General features: G+C 35.4%; 1 protein-coding gene across 3 annotated transcripts in view; it reads right to left on the bottom strand.

Annotated features, from left to right (window-relative positions):
• MTA3 (metastasis associated 1 family member 3) overlaps positions 1-19,207 on the bottom strand; it is a 123,177-nt gene that overhangs the window by 72,997 nt on the left and 30,973 nt on the right. For all 3 annotated transcript variants that reach the window (XM_090135135.1, XM_031594979.2, XM_090135134.1), the window contains exons 6-7: positions 18,333-18,450; positions 5,205-5,307 (exon numbers count right to left, since the gene is read on the bottom strand). In XM_090135135.1, coding sequence (XP_089991261.1) covers positions 5,205-5,307; positions 18,333-18,450 — 221 coding nt within the window. The remainder of the gene's footprint in view (positions 1-5,204; positions 5,308-18,332; positions 18,451-19,207) is intronic.

The raw sequence follows: 19,207 nt of genomic DNA, 5'->3' as shown, positions 1-19,207 counted from the left end.
CCCTTTAAACACTTTGGCCTCGATGAGGATTGTAGCTAACAATCTTTGTTGTTATCATTCTGTTGCTACTGTTCAAACCTGTAAGGCAGCATGCAGCATGACCATATTTCCCTTCTGCTGCTACCTACTAGCTTATCTCTTTTCTTGCATAATTAACACTACTTTATTTGACCATAACTCTAAAATAAAATCAGAGCACATTAGGAAAATTACAAAATAGTTTCTATCACATTAAACTGCTTACAAAATTTCCAGGCTGACTTCAGGGTAGAAGCATATATGGATGACATTATCCAGTACATAAAGCTAAAATTAAGAGATGTGATACAACTAGTTTCATTTCAAGAAAGCGATAAAAAGATAAGAATTGAAGTACTAGTTGATATCACTTCCAATACTGTACTGAGTAAGACAAATCATAATCATGATTGATTGCTATGCTGGACTATGGTTTATGTGAGTGCAAAACATCCCAGAAATGCCATAAAGCACAGGCATTGTGTTGTTTTAAGGAGAAAGGATGGGGCATTTGCAGCTGTATTTCAAAATCAACTTATAGGTCAACTTTCCTGGAAATTTCTGAAAGATGGAGTTTTTCAGACAACCCAAAAAAAATAGAAATTCTAAAACTTTGACTGTTAAATATTTACCTAGTCTCAAAACTTAACACACTAATATGCTGCCCTCTATATAAACCAGCCATGCAGTCAAAATGAAAAGTTAAGTATTTACTTTAAAAATAGTCAGAAAACCCTGGCTATGGTTGTTTTTTTTGTTTTCCCACTAAAAATACACACACAAGGAGTATATTGATATCAAGTCCATACATTTCCTTTAATGTTCTTTCCTTGAGTGACTTTTTACTAACACTACCATGAAAGAGTGATTTAAAAATATTAAAAAGAAAAAAATCATCACTGCTCATTTCCAAATGACACCCTATTGCCTATACCTACCTGCTAGCAAAACAAATGTCACTGTTCAGCCAAAGTAGCCTATGCCACCAAACCCTAACTATACTTTTCATGTTTTTTTTCCACCTTTAAGCGTATTCTTAACTAAAAACATTCCTGCTATTATCAAGCCTAGAAGAGAAGCTCAGAGAGGATTTAACCGCAGTAGAGATGAAGAAGATGGAGCCAGATTTTTCTCAGCAGTTCCCAATGAAAGAAGCAAATGCAATGAGCAGAAAACGAAACACCAAAAATTCCACTTAAACACATGGAATATTTATTTCCTTTTTTCTTTTATTAGATTAGTATCCACCAATAGCCACCAGTATCACATACAAGTGGACACTAAGTTCACAGGATCAGAGCCACCAAAATGGCCAATGGCATCCTGGGTTGTATCATCAACAGTGCTGCCAGCAAGAGCAGGGAGGTGTCCCCCTATACTCAGCTCTGGTGAGAGTTGTACCTTGAGTACTGAGTTCAGTTTTGGGCCCCTCACTAGAAAGAAACTGAAGCCATGAAGGTGTGTCCAGAGAAAGGCAACAAAGCTGTAAGGGGTCTGGAGCACACATCCTATGAGAAGCAGCTAAGGGAAATGGGATTGTCTTGTCTGGAGAAGAGGGGACTCAGAAGTGACCTTATTGCTCTCTACAAGTACCTGAAAAGAGGTTGGGGCAAGGTGGGGGTCAGCCCCTTCTCTCACGTAACTAATGAAAGGACAAGAGTGAATAGCACCAAGGGAGATTCAGGTTGGACATTAGGAAAAATTTCTTCTCTGAAGTCAGGCACTGGAATGGGCTGCCCAGGGTGGTGGTGAAGTCACCGTCCCTGGAAACATTCAAGAAATGTTTAGATGTTGTACTGAGGGATGTGTTTTAGTGGGGAAATATCAGTGGTAGGTGTACAGTTGGGCTGGCTGATTTTTAAAACTTGGTGTTTCTATGGTTCTATGAGATACATAAATGGAGAAAAATAGCTTTTCGCTCTTGAGACACTAAACAAATTCCATCAGACTACATACACAAGGCCAAATATATACATTCATGCAAATGGGCAACACAAATAGAAAAAGAGTATTTTATCACCGTCTAACAAATAAAGTATGCTTGAGTGACTGAAAAAGCTGTTGCCTATAACATCAAGAGTAACTCTTCTTTCATCTAAAGCAGACTGAAAAAAAACCCACATGGGAATACATCAAGGACATCACGTTTAAAAAAGATCATACAAAAAGGTTTTTTAAATGCCCTCTTAAGCAAAATTACACATAAGAAATTGCTTAGAAAAAAGTTCTTATTGTTATTGTAAATTTGAAATTCTGTCAATTTCCAGGCAAAAGACAAATAACATCTCACTGGAAATCCAGCAGGCACAGCCAATGCCCAGATAACTGCAATGAAGATATAGCAGAGGGATCTTCTGAGTCTGCAGGAACAGATTAATCAGACCATAATACCAATTCCATACCCAAGCAACTTTTACTGGTCCAGAATAATGAAAGCCTTTACCTGCAAGCACACAATATACTGAATGTAAAGCTGCCATAATTATCACAGGTGAATTTTTTAAATCAGTAAGTCTGTTACAGAACCACACAAAAAAAATTCTGATCTTGAAGCCTGTGAAAGCAAACATATAGAGAAGCTTGGAAAGTGTTCCTCTCAGTTCAAAAGCAGCAAAGATGAGTGGAAGTTTGTGGAAGAACATCAATAAAGCAACTGTCTCTAACAAGATGTTAGTCAGACATCATTAGTGATTCACCTACCATAAGGTCTCTGATAGTTAACAGTTAAGCAGCTATAACCAAGACTCATTCTCTCTGTAAAAATATCCTCTGAAGTTTATCGATTTCTACATGAATGCAGACTTTGTCAGGGCATACACAGCACTGCATATGATGTCATAACTAAGGGGAAGAAGAGATTCTCTCTTAAAATCTCAGTCATTTGTTCTATTACTTCCCAGTAGATTGCCTACTGGCACAGTTGCTTCCAGAGGAGAACATTTTCAACTTGACAGTATACTACTTAAACTCCCCACGGTGGCTGCAAAACGGGAAGTGAAGGGATGTGAAGGCAATGAACAAACTCTGCAAAGACATACAATCAGTTTTGTAAGTCTTCATCTTAGGACATAGATCTTCCACTGATCACGAGAAGTTGATGTAATTGTTCCAGATTTCAGCAAAGCTTTTGATATTCTTTCTCACAGCATCATTCTGGACAAAACGTCCAACAAATAGCTAGACAAGTACACAATATCATGGGTGAATAACTGGTTGACAAGTCAGGCTTAAAAGGCGAAAGTAAATGCAGTTACATCAAGTTGGCAGTCAAGTCACTAGTGGTCCCATTTTGGGGCCAATTCTCTTCAATGCTTTTATCAGTGACAAGGATACAGAACTTGAAAGTACACTAAATAAATCCACAGGTAATGTTAAATTGGAGGAAGCTGTTGACTCAAGAGCAGAGAAGACTTGCAGAGATATCTATCTTGACAAATTAAAGGACTGAGCAATCACCAATCCAGCAAGTGTTGGTCTCTGCACCCGCAGTAAGGCAACCAAGGATATACAATATAGACTGGAGAATGACAGGTTGGAGTGCAGCCCTATGGAAAGAGATTTGAATGTTCTGGTTTATGGCAAGTTGAACATGAGTCAGCAGTGTACCCTGGTAGCCAAAAAGACCAACCGCACTTTGGGGTGCCCCAGGCCTAGCAGTGTCATCTGGGTGAAAGGTTATCTACTCTGCTTTGTGCAGCCTCACCTCCAGCATTTGGTGTAGGTATGGGAGCCACAATATAAGGACATAAGTTATTAGAGAGCATGCAACAGAGGGTTTCAGAGATGGTGAAGGATCTGGAGGACAAGGTGTGTGAAGAGCACTGAGATCCCTGGGTTTGCTCAGCCTAGAGCAGAGGAGTTGAGGGGAGTCCTCACGGAGCTACAGCTCCAGAGAGCGGAGGAGCAGTGCTGAGCTCTGCTCTCTGTGACAGCAACAGGACCCAAGGGAAAGGCATGGAGCTGTGTCAGAGGGGCAGCTGGGGCGTAGGGAAAGATTCTGCACCAGAGGGTGGTGGGCTTAGCACAGGCTGCCCTGGGAGGTGGGCACTGCCCTGAGTTGCAGGAGTTGAAGGAACATCTGGACAGTGCTCTCATCAAGTTTGAATTTTGGGTGGTCCCATGCAGAGCCAGGAGTTCAGCTCCATGTTCTTTGTGGGTCCCTTTCAACTCATGTCATCCTATGATTTTGAGACTCCAATTAAGCTGGAAGAGTAAAATAGTCAATCAGCAACTCATTTCACTGCACACGTAAGCTGGAAAGTATAAAGCAATTTCTTCTTTTGTTTTTTCTTCTTCACTGGTACTGTTTTTTAAAAAAGAGATAAAAGAAGAACAAAAGTTGGAAACAGCATTAAAAGATTATTTGCCTAGCAAGATTTGAGAATATGCTTTGCAATCAGGTTAGAAAAAAGAACAGAACAAATCAGGATAACATCTCTATGTCAGTCACAATCAACAGTACTCTGTTGGCATTTTTCTAAGTGAGACTAGAACTTCTGTAATCTATTCCTGTGAATTGAAGGATAAGAGTAACATGCTCTATTGTGCAAGTGTAGAATCATCCTTCAGTAAAAACATTTTCTAACATCTGTCAAAAACTCTGGAGAAATTATTTTGAAAGGTATTTGTGAATTCCAAGGGCTTCGATGGGCCTTAAATTAGTTTACATAATCATATATTAATCTACAAAACTGAACTGACCAATTTTTTTCCACTAATAAAAAGCATCACTTCACAACTGAGATAACTGCACTGCATATTAGTCAACTTATATGTAAATCTGGCAAGTTTTGCATTCATTGCATTTGTTTACACCTTCTTTATTTCTTCTTTATATTACACCATGAAATTCAAAACACTGTAGTACAAGACAGATATTAACACTGAAATCCCATTTCTAATTACTCTGATAGCAAAACAGAATGATGTCTACATTTAAATATCAAAATCCACTACAGTCTTAAACACAGGCAGTCTAGCACAACTCACTCTTTTTCTCTCTCTTCTGCACTGGTAAACTCAATAAATATTCAGAAGTTTATGTTCTGATTTTCTCTTTTAGCTAACTGTGGGAAACAGAAGGGCTCACAATATGGTAAACAAGTTGAGTTACACGATAAAGGGGAATAAATAATCAGTAGAAAAAGGAAAAGGATTCTTTTTTCATTAGAGGATTTTAATCTTACCGTGCTACAACTAAAAACTGGTCAATCTGACGGTCTGTAAGGGGGCTATCTGGATCCCATATTTTTACTTCCAGCTTTGCCTGTTCTCTGTCATCTAATTCTCCTGTCAAAAGGTAGATGGGACAAAACACTTATTACTCACAATGTTTTTCTCTGTGTACTTCTTGAACTACTTTTAAAAGAGACATTGTACATTTTTATATATATATATAAACATATGGAGTACTTAATAATCAGCATCTAAATCCCATACTGAAACATTCATAAAATAAGTATCTTCCCTTAACATCAGTATTTTAATTTATTTTAAGGAGGCATTCTTAAAAGGTGCAATATCAAAGAACTTCAATAAAATGTTATCACAAGCTTGAAACCAAAACGTAAATAACCAGTGGGGATTTTAAATTGCTTCTTAACTATATAAAAGTTTCATATAAGTCACATTAAAATTAATTTTACACTTAACCAGTTAGAGCAATTAAAAATCCAATTTGTAATCTGAATGCAACTCAAAAACAGAAATCATTATGGAACAATGCTACCTACTACATTTAATTATTTTTTCACCTCTTACTCTCAGCCTTTACATTATCTGTATTATTAATATTAATCATACTATTAGAATTGCAGTGTATATTGGCTACTTAAACCCACTTACAAAATAATAAGGTTACAGCACAATAAAGTTACCATACTGTACATAATCATTTTCTAAGCCCAATTTTATACACAGAGCAATCTGTGTACACACACGGCTGAAACAACAATGGAGTTTTCAGAAACTTAATTTGCACTCAGTTCATTATTAAAAAGCACTATTTTTCCAAGCAATACACAAAGTATAAAAACACTAAAATGATTCACATTCATATTGAAGCCTAAATCTTTTCTTCACTACTTTATCAATAACTACTACTGCAAAATGAGAAACACAACAGGCTGCTTAAATAGGCAACACACCACCTACTAGCATAAGAATATCTGCCTATGCAACATGGCCAACACAGTTGGAACCACAACAAATGAAGAGCAGATCACCATTCATCTTTGGTATTTTAGAATATAAGCATATTCTTCCTTCAGTGAAGATGTGATGAACTCAAGTATTCAGTTAGTTTCTAATGCTTCTTTCTGGCTTTCGTGAGATACTGCAAGAATAAAAACCTGCCTTTTCCCTCAAAAAGTTAACTTGTATAGGTATTTCTCGTCTCACTGAGCACAGAGAAAATAGCTTTAGTCTCTGTTATTTCTCATGACTTAATGGAATGGATAATCTAGATAGTTTATATATGCATAACATCACTAAGACACGAAAAACAGTGTCCTCGTAAGAGTCTGGAAGCAGACTGCAAAACAAGCACCAGTTCTGCTGAAATCCTGTTAGGTATGGCACATTTGCTTATTGCATTAATTCTGCAAGAAAAACTGTGGTATACATTCATCCCTGTCATAAGCACAAGTTAGAATTTCATCATGATATTTAGCTAATGGGTCAGGAACACTCTTAGAAAAATTAATCAAATTAACTTTTTCTGATGCACAAGCAATAAGGCCTTGTCTGCCTAATAGGACTTACGCTTCTGTTTAAGCTAATTCACATTCAGAACTAGAGACAAGATTTCTAACACTCTCAAGTATGACTTTTTGTCTATAAACTTATTCAATGGTCTACACACTTGTCAATAAAATCATTTATTCCATCTGTGGCAGACACATTGTGGGTGATGTTCTTTATTTTATAAATAACCTCAGAGCACTTCATTTCAATCTGTTAATGTAGTTTTAAAGTACCCTTCATATCACTTAACTGTTTCAGGACATCACATCCTGGAGATCTTAAATGTAGAAGTATGAAATACCCAATGCTTGGATAGGCCATGGTTCACAAAAAGAAAAACTTCTTACAAACATAACACAGATATTCAACCAAAAGATGTCATTCTCCTGAATCAAGTTTGCAAAAAGATATTTGAAATTGACTAACAGATATCCTCCTTCAACTAGAGGTAATTAATTTTCTTTTACTACAAAATTTTATTTGAACTGCTGATAAAAGTAAATCTGAAATACTGCCAAACTATAGTTTGTATACATAGATAAGATAAAAGCAACAGAATCTATACCAAAAGAATCCATATGACATACAAGATAATTTTTGCAGTGACATTTAATATTTCAAATGTTAGATGGGGAGGTATCCAATATGTACGTAGTCTCTGACAAAAAGCAGTTGCAAGATATGCTTTCTGATTATAATTATTGTTATTTGCCAAAATGGCAGGAATTGTCACTTCAGTAGGAAGAAAATGAACCTAAATAGTTTAAATTGCAGACAAGCAGAGCAGCTGAAATCTTTTCTTCAGAAACAAAAATTGGATACATGTCCTGAAGAAATCAGTTTAAAAAGATCCCATAAAATAAACAAGTCTTCTTTTCAGAGGCATTCATTCAAAATCACAGAATTTCCAGAGTTCGAAGGGACCTCTGGAGATAATCTGGTCCAACTGCCCTGCTAAAATAGGTTCCCTACAGTAGGCTACATAGAAATGCATCCAGATATCTTGAATATCTCCAGAGAAGGAGAACCCACAACCCCCTTAGCAGCCTGTTTCAGTCTTCTGTAACCCTCAAAGAAATTTTTCCTCATATTCATATGGAACTTCCCGTGTTCCAGTTTCCGACAGCTGCCCGTTGTTCTACTGCTGCTCACCACTGAAAAGAGTCTGTCCCCATCAATTCAACACCCACACTTTACAAATTTATGAACAGTGATGAGATCCCCTCTCAGCCTTCTCTTCTCTAGGCTGAAGAGACCCATGTTACTCAGCCTTTTCTTGTAAGGGAGGTGCTCCAGACCCTTAATCATCTTTGTGGCCCTCACTGGACTCTATCTAGAAGATTCTTGTCTTTCTTGAATTGAGGAGCCCAGAACTGGACACAGAACTCCGAATGTGGTCACACTAGAGTAGAGGAGATCACCTCCCTCAACTCGCTAGTCACGCTCTTTGTAATGCATTCCAGAAAAGATCTGATCTCAGTGAACTCTTACCTGTTATTCTTCAGCTTTACATCTGTGAAATGGACACAATATTTCTTAGCTATATTGCAAGGATATGGAAGATAATTACTTAACATTTCTTACCCTCCCTTAGTCCAGCACAGTGTGCAACACAACGAAATTTCCATAACTGAAATACAGGACCAGACTTAGAAGACAGCTTTTAGCTGATTATTATCTGAACTGTTAGAAAGTATATTAACAGCAGGTAATCCTATATCTTTTAGATCACAGCTTCACATGCTATGTAACACTTCAAAAACAGAAAACTAATAACTGAAAATGAGATTTCAATTCAGGAACCACCTTCTTAATCTGACATGTAAGACTGCTGGAAAACAGTTTCTTTAACCTACAGAAGAAAAACAGTATCACACTTGTTTGTTTTTCTTGCATTGTTTAGCAATGAACAAAGTTCCAGATATCAAACTTGCTTGTCTAAAGTAAAATCTAAACTTTCTCTTCCAATATCACTTCCTTAGTTCCACTCTTAAGCATTCAGCATATTTCTCCTGTCTATAATGAATATACAGAGGATAATTATCAAAAGACATCACACAGCTTTTCATGAACAACCGACAGCAGGATGGAGGGGAGAGAAAACAAGCTATAAAATTTTCCGTGTCACTGGGAAAAGGAGTTTTACATTAAGGTTAGGACAAAAACATCTTTCAGACTGTTATACAAACTATATTTACTGACACTTCATGAGTTCAACTTTACATATACTGAATTCATTTTAAATAGCTAGATGACTTGATCTTAACCAATGGAAATCACAATCTCTCTCATTAAAGCTCTGCAGACAATTCTTATTACTCATTTTTTACTTTTTAAATGACTTCCAGTTGTTGCTAGTATTGGTAATAAAAAATCATCCAGAAAAAGATTCAAAACCTTAAACTCAACTTGATACACATGCTGCTAACTTCTCTGATGAAGTTACCATGGGAAAGCTTAGATTACTTGGATATTATAAGCAAAAGGAAAACTACCTGTTTATTGTTCAGTTACAGCACAATTTTTTCCCCTGACTTTATTAACTTGCCTGATAGTAGTAGATACAAGATATTAATTAGTCCTTCAGACAATGTGTTCTATAATTTATAGCAGTGATATTCTATAACTTAATACATTAACATAACACACAAAAACACCACTAGTGAAAAACAGTCTACATTAACATTACATGTAGAGAGACCCAGAAGGAAAGTCATCAGGAGATAGAACCACATTCTTGGTCTCGAGCAGGAAATTTAAAACAGCTGCTAACCATTTTTTAAGCCAGTAAACCACATATACTCCAATTGTCTCCTACCCTCTGGAGCTCTACTCTACAAAAAATTTTCAGTCATTCTTCACTTGACAAATCTCTTCCAAATCAAACTTCCAACTCCATAGACTTTAGTGCTCTCCCAGTGCTTGGTCGTGCAGTGCTTATAAATTAGATGCTGGTGAACAAAAGGCAAGACCTCACAAAGCACTCAAAAGTTCATTTCTAGAGATCTAGAACTTGATGAATTAAACAGAATTACTATTGGACTGAAAACAAATTCAGCTGTTCCCAGGCAATAATGACCAACTTTTCCATAATGCTGCATCAAGAATAGCAGGAATGTCTGAAAGAAGAGGACCAGAAGAAAGGAACTAATAACGTCACTTTCACAAAACCCTGCAGACCAGTACTCAAAAAGAAACTTCCACAGACCTGGAAAAAGACAATAACATCCTCAAAACAGACTACTCCTCACTTTATAGTCCTTACATTGAAACCACATTTAAAAAAAATTGTCCTTTCATTTTAACTTTTTATGGCAAATCTAAAGGTAATGACACGTTCATATAGTGCATAAAATCAGAAGGCCACCTTCTGGTTCAAAGGCAAGGGTAATTATTTTAGAGACACCTGAAATTCACCTTTATTTTGGAACTGTCTTCTTGAACTCCTTTGATATCTATGAATGAACCTCAATAGCGTGACCTGCAGCATGATTCCTGCTCTCTTGCCCCCATTTCAGGTGATGTTTTGTTCAACTTAGCATTATGCTGTGGCCTAACACTAGCAACTACAACAATTTTTCCTTAATTCCTGAAAGAACCATGCATGAGGTCATGCAGTTTTCAGGTAAACAGGGTGAAAAATAATACTACTTATAAGTAAAAACATTACCATACTATATATAGGCATTAAGAATATTTTAAATACTTGTTTTGGAAAGAGCAATACCATATCACATGGACACTGTGTTCTTCCAAGAGAAACAAACAAAGAAAATCCCACACCATTAAATTATAATAAAATCCCTAGTCCAGCAATTTATTTTTTTACATAAGCAATGTTATGAATATGTGCAATATCTGGCCACAGTATGCTAAGGATAAAATAAGACTATTTGTTTGCATAAATTTAAACCAAATATGTAATTCAGATAAGAACTTTTACTTTAGGAGGAAATATATTTTGAATAATTCAAGTGTAAAACACATTTCATCTACATCTGACATTTGTTTTTCATCTTCTACAAAATAAACTTGAAAGAAAATCATACTTTTAAAAATGGTTACAATAAAATGGCAAAGGACACAAAAACTGAACATGCAATAAGCCCATTTAGGCAAAGTTACTGAGGTGGAAAAACACAGCAAAGTCAATTAAACCCTAAGATGTTGTGACTTGAAAGGCAATTTGTGAGCTCACTGCATGGCATTACTTTGGATAATAAGCACATACACAGCATACAATACATAAGTGTATCTCTATCTACCACACAGAACTCATTCGATATTTGAACAGCCTCAGAGAAGTCTCTACAGCCATAATAAAGACACCTTTCCAACAGCAAACACATACAGTCTTCCAAGTCAATAACACAATACAGATCATTTGTCATGGGCTGAAACCAGTACACCAAGAGAAAATAGCAGTTTGACCACCTCCTTCAAGCTGTTGAAAAACAAGATGCTCATAAAAAACATATGAAAAGAATGGCAACAGATGTGCATCTCCTTGAGATGGAAATCATAGCTCTCGTTACGAATGCTAAAATTGTGACTTCTCCAAATCATCAACAAATTTAAGAATTATAGCCTTGCTTTTATAGGAGGAGGAAAAAAAGACCACTCCAATAAGCAGAAACACCTGAATAACTGCCTTCAAACTGCTGAACAGTTTTTATAAGATGTAATTTCCAACTCTTCTAATTTATCATTTGACTGACAACACAAAAGTTGTGAATTATCTGAGAATCAAAGTTTAGAAACATCCAAGTACCACATCATATAACATAAAAATACTAAAAGAAGCATGCAGTTAATAAACCATAGAATTATAGCAAAACGCAACAAATATTTTAAAATTATTAAGTGACCTAAAAGATAGGTGCACATTTCGTTTCAAATCTATTTTTACATTTGTTACAAGACTCCATAAAACACCACATTTCATTAAGCAAAGTTACTAATACCTAATTGGGCTTCTGTACTATATGTGGCCACAGTGCTGAAGTACAGATTTCCCTTGTAGGTAAGCAAAAGAAAATGAAGTCTTTACCTAAAACAGGCAAAAAGAGGTCATTTACATGTGTTTTGTTTGTTTGTTCAATTTATAGTAAAACTGATCAAGAGCCCATAAACATTCATTTAATTGTTCAGCACAGAAATCACACAGCTGTCAAGAAAGTGACTAGTAAGAAAGATCCAAGTGGTATTATAACTCTTTAAGAGTTTGACACAATCAATATTGTAAGAGTATTTTACTACTTTAGATGATCATGGATTTGACAGTTAGTTACAAAAACATTACTTCGCTGAGTTTAGTAACAAGAAAAAATATCTACAAATCACACAAGAGATTACTATATTTAAATCTTGCTAATGATCAAGAAACAGCTCCTTCTGAAGAAGATAACAGAAAAGCTTTTGATGTTAAGTCAAAAGTGCAACCAAGCGAAACTTCATTTGAGAACAAAATATAATTGAGAACACTAACAAAAACTTCATTTTGTGTATTTATTGCCTTTGTCAAGATTCACCACATCTACTCTTAAACACCCTCTAATCTATTCAGGTAACCATTATCAGGTGAGATGAATGACATCTCAGCATTATTTCCCTGCTTTGATCATAAAAGCAATCCTACTGAGCTAGCAGAACTGTACCTTTTATGTTTGGCATTCTAATCCCACAAGCAAGAACTCCTGAATCTGGTTGTGTTATTCTTTATTTCGTACATCTTCTGATAAAATGCTTGCTTCAGTGAAATAGGAAATTGTCGTCATCTATTTTAACCAATGACCCCCAAAGACCTCCCTCCTTCTGGCCTACTCTGACTAAGACAAGCAGAGAAAGTTCAGAGGCTACTTCCCTCTACAATCTACTTTCTGGCTAATTATTTTGTGTTAAACCTCAGGAAACAGCTCATGTTTCTACAAGAGAAAAAACAAATATTTAAAGGCTGTTGCTTGCTCTGTTACCTGAATCAGACTAGGCACATGCAAAGCTTTTTAGTGTATTACCATTTGCATAATCAAAGTGTACACAAGATTTTTGGTTAAGTATTAATGCTGTTATGACATTAGCGTTTGAACTTGCTGATCTTTGAGTTCCTTATGTTTCCAGGCTAAGATTTGCTAAATGCTCAAGGTGCTGTCTCAAGGCTTATTAGAGAAGTCAGGTGATATTAAGCATGCTAATATCAGCAGTGACTGAGTACGTACTAAGAATTTATTCACTACTCAGCATCATACCAGGAGGAAAGAGAGGTTCCTCTTGAAAAAGCAAAACAAAACAAATCTAAACATATCACAAAAGAGAGCAATACAGACCTTGTTATATAAAATAGAGCTAAAAAAAAAATCTGTCAAAGTTTATAGCAATTTGAATATACTCAAAATAATTTATGAAAGCATGCTTTTTAACCAAACAATAGTAACAATTATGAACACAAAACTAACAGTTAATTGTTTTGGGTTTTGTGTTTTTTTTCTCTCCAGGTGGTAGCATACGTTTTGGTTATTCACTTATCTTAGAAGTTACTGATCAGAGACAGTTGGTAGCTGCACCAAAATCTATCTATAGCAGAGGACTAGGCACCTTGCTCCTGGACTGTACAGAAGAGATGCTTGATATAAGCAGCTCCCTGCTCAAATAAATGTTTCAGCTCTGAGATGAACATTGTATATGGGAGCAGAATGTTATCCCACAACAGAAACAGATTTGAAAATAAACAACTATTATATTGACAGAAAAAGAGCTTGAACATGTGGTTAAAAGAGAAAGGATCTTCTTTAGTATCACTCTCATAAGAAATTAAATCAGTAGTGTATAATCTGCTGTTCTTCAATACAATAAAAGTAACTAAAAAGACTCACAATCTTCAAACTGGAGCACATGACACAGGGGGAGAGGGAAGGATTTCACTCAACCATCATATTATTCCTTGCCTGACTAACCCTGTAGTCTTACGCAAAGATGCTTTAATAGAAGTAGTATTAGAGTGTTGAAATCTGGTCTGGTCTTTATACACTATAGTCTTTACTAAGTATAACTCCTTACTACAAATAAAAGCAGTGTAGATACAAAGTTTAGATATTTTTGATGAAATTTTAACATAGCTTGTATTTGTTTATTATAAGGACAGCAAGAGTAGAGGATTACCATTCTATAAATAAATTATGTTCTTCATATTCTTCTTAAGCACTTACATTTCTAAAGGATTTCAAAAGGTAGGTTATCTTCTAAGTCTACCTAATACTGCCTTCTTGTGCACTATCAATTCTCCACGGCATCTTTACCCATCATCTGATTCACAGCAGACAGAATTCTGCACGCTAGCTCACTGAGCAACCATTTGTATTTTTCATACATTTGTGTCCCTGTATCATATTTCCAAAATGTTATTTAAAACATCCTCAAAATAAAAGGATTTCTCTCTTAATATGACCCTCTATGGTACTCATACCTAAGAAATCCACGCTTCATAAATGCTTTTTAAGCATTCCCTCTACTTATTTTTATTCTTTCACGCATAAACATGTCAGTCTTTGTGACTTCCAGGCATCCAATTGGAGATATGCAACTTAATTTATCAGCATTTAGCAGCTGTATTTTCAAAGTATTAAACCATACCTTCTTTATTTTGCATCTCTTTTGAAAACTCTACCTCTAAAGTAGTAATTTTGCTAGACAACATCCTGACAAAGCTCATGCAACATCGGCAACAAACAAAGGGAGATCAGAGGCAGAAGAAATATTGATGGTAAAATCAAGCTATGTAGGGAAGTGAAATCATGAAGTTTATAAGAAAATTTGGGATTCTATGACTAACCACCACTTCACTTAACCATACATCTGTTGAAATATATCTTAAACTACTACTGAAAACATTACTTTTTAATCTGATTATGCATCAAATAATCAACTATAACTGAACTATGCTCAAACTGAAAGCAAAATATATAAATACTTCAGCATTCTTCAATGTTTTTCAGTGGGAAAATACTGTTCAAACTGACATCAGCTAAACTTCAAGTTCAGCAGTTCAACTTCATAGTCCAGCAGTTCTGCAAATCTAATCTTACATTTTAGTCTAGTATCCAGAATTATGATTCCAGCTTGTATTAGGAATCCAACAGTCTAAGTTACATTTCCCATGCAGTCTGTTCTGAAATATGTGACCTCCAGTAAGCAAAGAGGCCCCAGAAAATTTGAGCTCTCTCCACCTTCCCTCCATACATGCATTCAAACACACCCAAACAGAAGTCCCTTCCCCAAAGTGAATGAGAAGTAAGGGAGTTGCTATAAACACTGATTCAGAAGTTTTCTTTCTTGCTTGTTTTAGTTTACCTTTGTTTTGTTTTTCGTTTTTAGACTGAATCCTTTTGGAAATCACTGGGTAAGTATTGCAGCCATTCATCAGATAATAAAACTAATATATCAGTATTTGAAAGCATATATATGAATGATATATTCCATCTTTTGGAAGGCTGCTTTACAATGATGCCAGTCAATGACCACCTCCTCATAAACTTATCTGTACACTTCTCTATTGACAAGTAAGCATATAGTAACGTTTGGACTTCCAAAGTTAGATATACAATATCTTAATGCATGCCCTGTTTTAAATAAATCTTTTAATCTTCTAAAAAGAAGATATTCTTTTCTTTTAATAAATTAGGAAGACAAAGTTACACAATTCACCCTTGGGAGGAGAAAAACAGGCATGTTTTATCATCTGAAGTTTGGCCTACACATGAAGTTCAAGTTTTCTTTTTAAAGGAGTAATGGTAATGTCAGTTAAAAATAAATAAATAAATAAATCCATTCCAACAAAAAAAAAAAACAGCATCTAGTCCTTCAATAAACAAAAAACTAAGTAGTTCATTTAGACAGAAAATAAGTTATCAGAATACTGTAAAAAAAAAATTTTTAGTCTCCTGGAAGCTACCAGTGCATTCATATATTCATATCGAAATGGATTAACTCCCAAGCTGACAGCTTACACAGAGACACCACAACAGCTGAACCATCTTTTCCTTTAAGGTCTGAAGGCTGCAGAAACACAAATTCACAATTATCCAAAAACACTGTGGATTTGGCTATTTTTATCCTTCCAAAACAAAATTATTTTTTCCACAAGCCACTGCAAATATGTGTAGAAAACAAACAAAAAAAAGGGTCTCTAATGCCACCCAATCTTTGGTTTGTGGGCAACTTTTGCTTCTGAATCTTAACAACTGATGGACTCTTACTGCTTACTGAAGATATCAAGAGGACTGCATCACTTGCTACACTTTAGGGATTAAGGAGTGTGAAAAAACAGAGATAGTAACACAGACTGAAATCCTGTCTTAATAATAGTAGATCGATCTACTAATTTAACTGAAGCAAGGATTTGACAGAATCACAAGATTTGGAAGGCACAACTGGAAACCATCTAGTCCAAAACCCTCTGGTAAAGCAACCTACAACAGGTTGCACAGGAGCATCCAGGCAGGTCTTGAACATTTCCAGAGGTGACTCCACAACCTCTCTCAGCAGCTTGGCCAGAGCTCTGTGACCCTCAGTTTTTCTTCATATTCAAATGGAATTTCCTTTGCTTCAGTTTGTGCTCATTGCTCCTCGTCATGAAAAGAGCCTGATCTCATCCACTTGACTCCCACTCTTTACATATTAATAAGCATAGATAAGATCACTTCTGTCTTCTCCATGATGAACAGCCTCAGGTCTCTCAGTCTTCCCTCATAAGGAAGATGCTCCAGTCCCTTAATCATCTTTGTGGCCCTCCGTTGGACTCTCTCTAGAAGATTCCCGTCTTGAACCAAAAGCCCAGAACTGGACACTGCTCCAGCTGTGGCCTCACCAAGGCAGGGGGGGAAGATCATCTCTCTCAACCTGCTGACCAAGCTCTATGTCCAGTACCCCAGGACACCATTGGCACACTGCTGACTCATGGTCAACTTGTCTATCAGGATATCCAGGTCCTTTTCTGTAGAGCTCCTCTCCAACAGGTGAGCCCCTAACCTGTAGTTATACATGCAGCTATTCCTTCCTAGCTGTAGGATTCTGCACTTGCCATTGTTGGACCTCCTACGATTCCTCTCAAAGGTAAACTCCAGAATTTAGTAATTTCTTTTTTTTCTAGAAATCAAGTTCCTAAATGTTAAATTTCCATGAAAGAAAAAAAAAAAAAAAACATTCACTTTAGATGTATTATTTATTGCTCCTGAATTAGTCTCTATTGTTAATAATATTTCCTGCTGTATTCTGCTACTTAAAAGCTTCCTATTTGGAAGACAATGGCAACTCATCCTAAAAGCCCTCACAGTTCAGTCAACCACTTCAAATCACATTGATGCTTTCTAGTTTCTTCATTAAGTATATTAAGACTGTCGTTCTCTTAATTGTCTGAGAAACATTCTTCCTGAGCATAAAAACATCTATATATATTTCCTTTTTTGTGAAAGGCATATCTTACAGCAGGAATAGCAGTGTATAATATTCTTGCCATTGCCTTGTTCCTAAATAAATCTGTATTCTTTATAAACAAATCTAGAGTAGTCTTCCTATAGCTTATTTTTTTATTAAAATAAGTAGTATTACACATGAGCTTCTAAACTGCATCTAACCTCCTGTTTGCCAGAAATTGAATAATTCTTCTTTTATATAGTTCATTAAATAAATTCTGCAGAAATACCTGTTTTGTACATGAGACAAGTATAGTATGCTAAAAAGTCCATCCTTAATAGAGAACACTCCATTTAAACTTAAATCTATGTATCTGGGCATTCAGAATTATTTTGAGTTAAGTTATAGTACTGTTGCAAAATCATCTTTTTTTTTTTTAAATTAATCAAAGAATATATACCAATGTTCTTAAAAATGATATTTATATCTAGATATTTCACAGGAAATTTTTTCTTTTGTTGGTGACCAATGTAGAACACACATTTCACTGAAGAAAATTTAAAATTTACCAAGCAAACATACTATAATTCAAGACACAGACAGCTACTCATGCATCAACATCCACACTCTAATTAAATATTGTGTTTTAAATTCTGTTTTAACAAAGTTCCTATGTAGTATAAGACTAAAGCACACATACTTTTTGTTCAGTTGTGCTAAAGAATGATTTGATGTAAGCTAATATTTTGAAATATGTAATCAAAATGGCACACATTACATAAGCAGAGTCTGTATTAAGAGGAAGAGCAAGAATACACTTTTCACTTATTCTGTGACTATGTTGTTATTCTACAGAATGGGTTAGACCTCAATTTTTTTTTCCATGAGGCCTGCAAGAAAGATTTAATTGGACAGTACAATTACATTAAAAAAAAATAGAATGGGGAAATTGTTAACAATCTCTTTTGAAGAGCTATTCAAGCAGCATTGCTCGTTTCTTCATAATACCTACCGATATCCATAGATATTGTAAGACAATTTTCCAAGACCTAATACTTTATTTTCTCAGCTTCAATGCTGACCAGTTTAATCCTAATTATTAATGCTAATGTAAATACTGCATGATAAGGATATTTTTTTAAACTATACAAGGAGCAAATATTTACCTTCTGCAAGCATGTCAGGCACATCTGCTTGATATCTAGGCCCCACTCTGATTTCTCCTTTGTCTGCCAAAAGCGTTTTCAGTGATGGATCATACACCAATGAATAAAAAAAAGTATCCTAGAAAAGAAGATACATTTGCAATAGCATAATGAATTTCAGAATTAGCTTTGTAGATCTACCTCACCTTCCATGTGAAAATAATTAAAGTAACACCTCTCATGTGCTTTCACAGACTACAGGTTTGGCAGAAGAATAAAAATTTTGAAACATTAATCATTTTTAAAAATGCAGATCTTTCACGTGAATACTGTTACATGGTTAATCAAAGCTTTTCTCACTGCTAGAAGTTATTTCAGAATAGAGAAGCAATGAAAGGATCAATACTCATGAAATGTAACAAATTAAAAAAAAACTGTTAACCATTTTCCGAATTTAATGTTTCCTTTCTTAAATATTTCACCACACTGACTTTTCATACAATAGTCTCAAACAGCACAAAAAAACTGGCAGTGACTGAAAAAGGCTTACACAAAAATAGAATTGACATATCTTGTACACTCATTTGTAGTAAAGGTTAGGTGTTGCTCTCAAAAACATTCTACAGATTATCAGTGGTTTTGGTGTAGAAATATGAAAATAAAGAAATGCTAATTCCAACCAAAAAAAAAAACCACCGTCTGCTTGCTATTAAGATTTCCAAATAAAAATACATTTATTTTTAAAGGTATTTTGCATTACAAAACTAGCTTAAAGACTTATCTTCCAAATTCATGGATAATTTGTTTCCTTTCTAGTAAAGCCAATTTTCTTCTACCAGAAAGAAAAGGAGACATTTTGCTTACAGAAGTTCAGAGTACTAAAAATTAAACCCCTA

This window comes from Phasianus colchicus, chromosome 2, assembly GCF_987193195.1.
Source record: "Phasianus colchicus chromosome 2, bPhaCol1.hap1.1, whole genome shotgun sequence".
Classification (NCBI taxonomy): domain Eukaryota; kingdom Metazoa; phylum Chordata; class Aves; order Galliformes; family Phasianidae; genus Phasianus; species Phasianus colchicus.
Note: the sequence above shows the minus strand (reverse complement) of the source record. Positions and strands in the feature narration are given on the sequence as shown.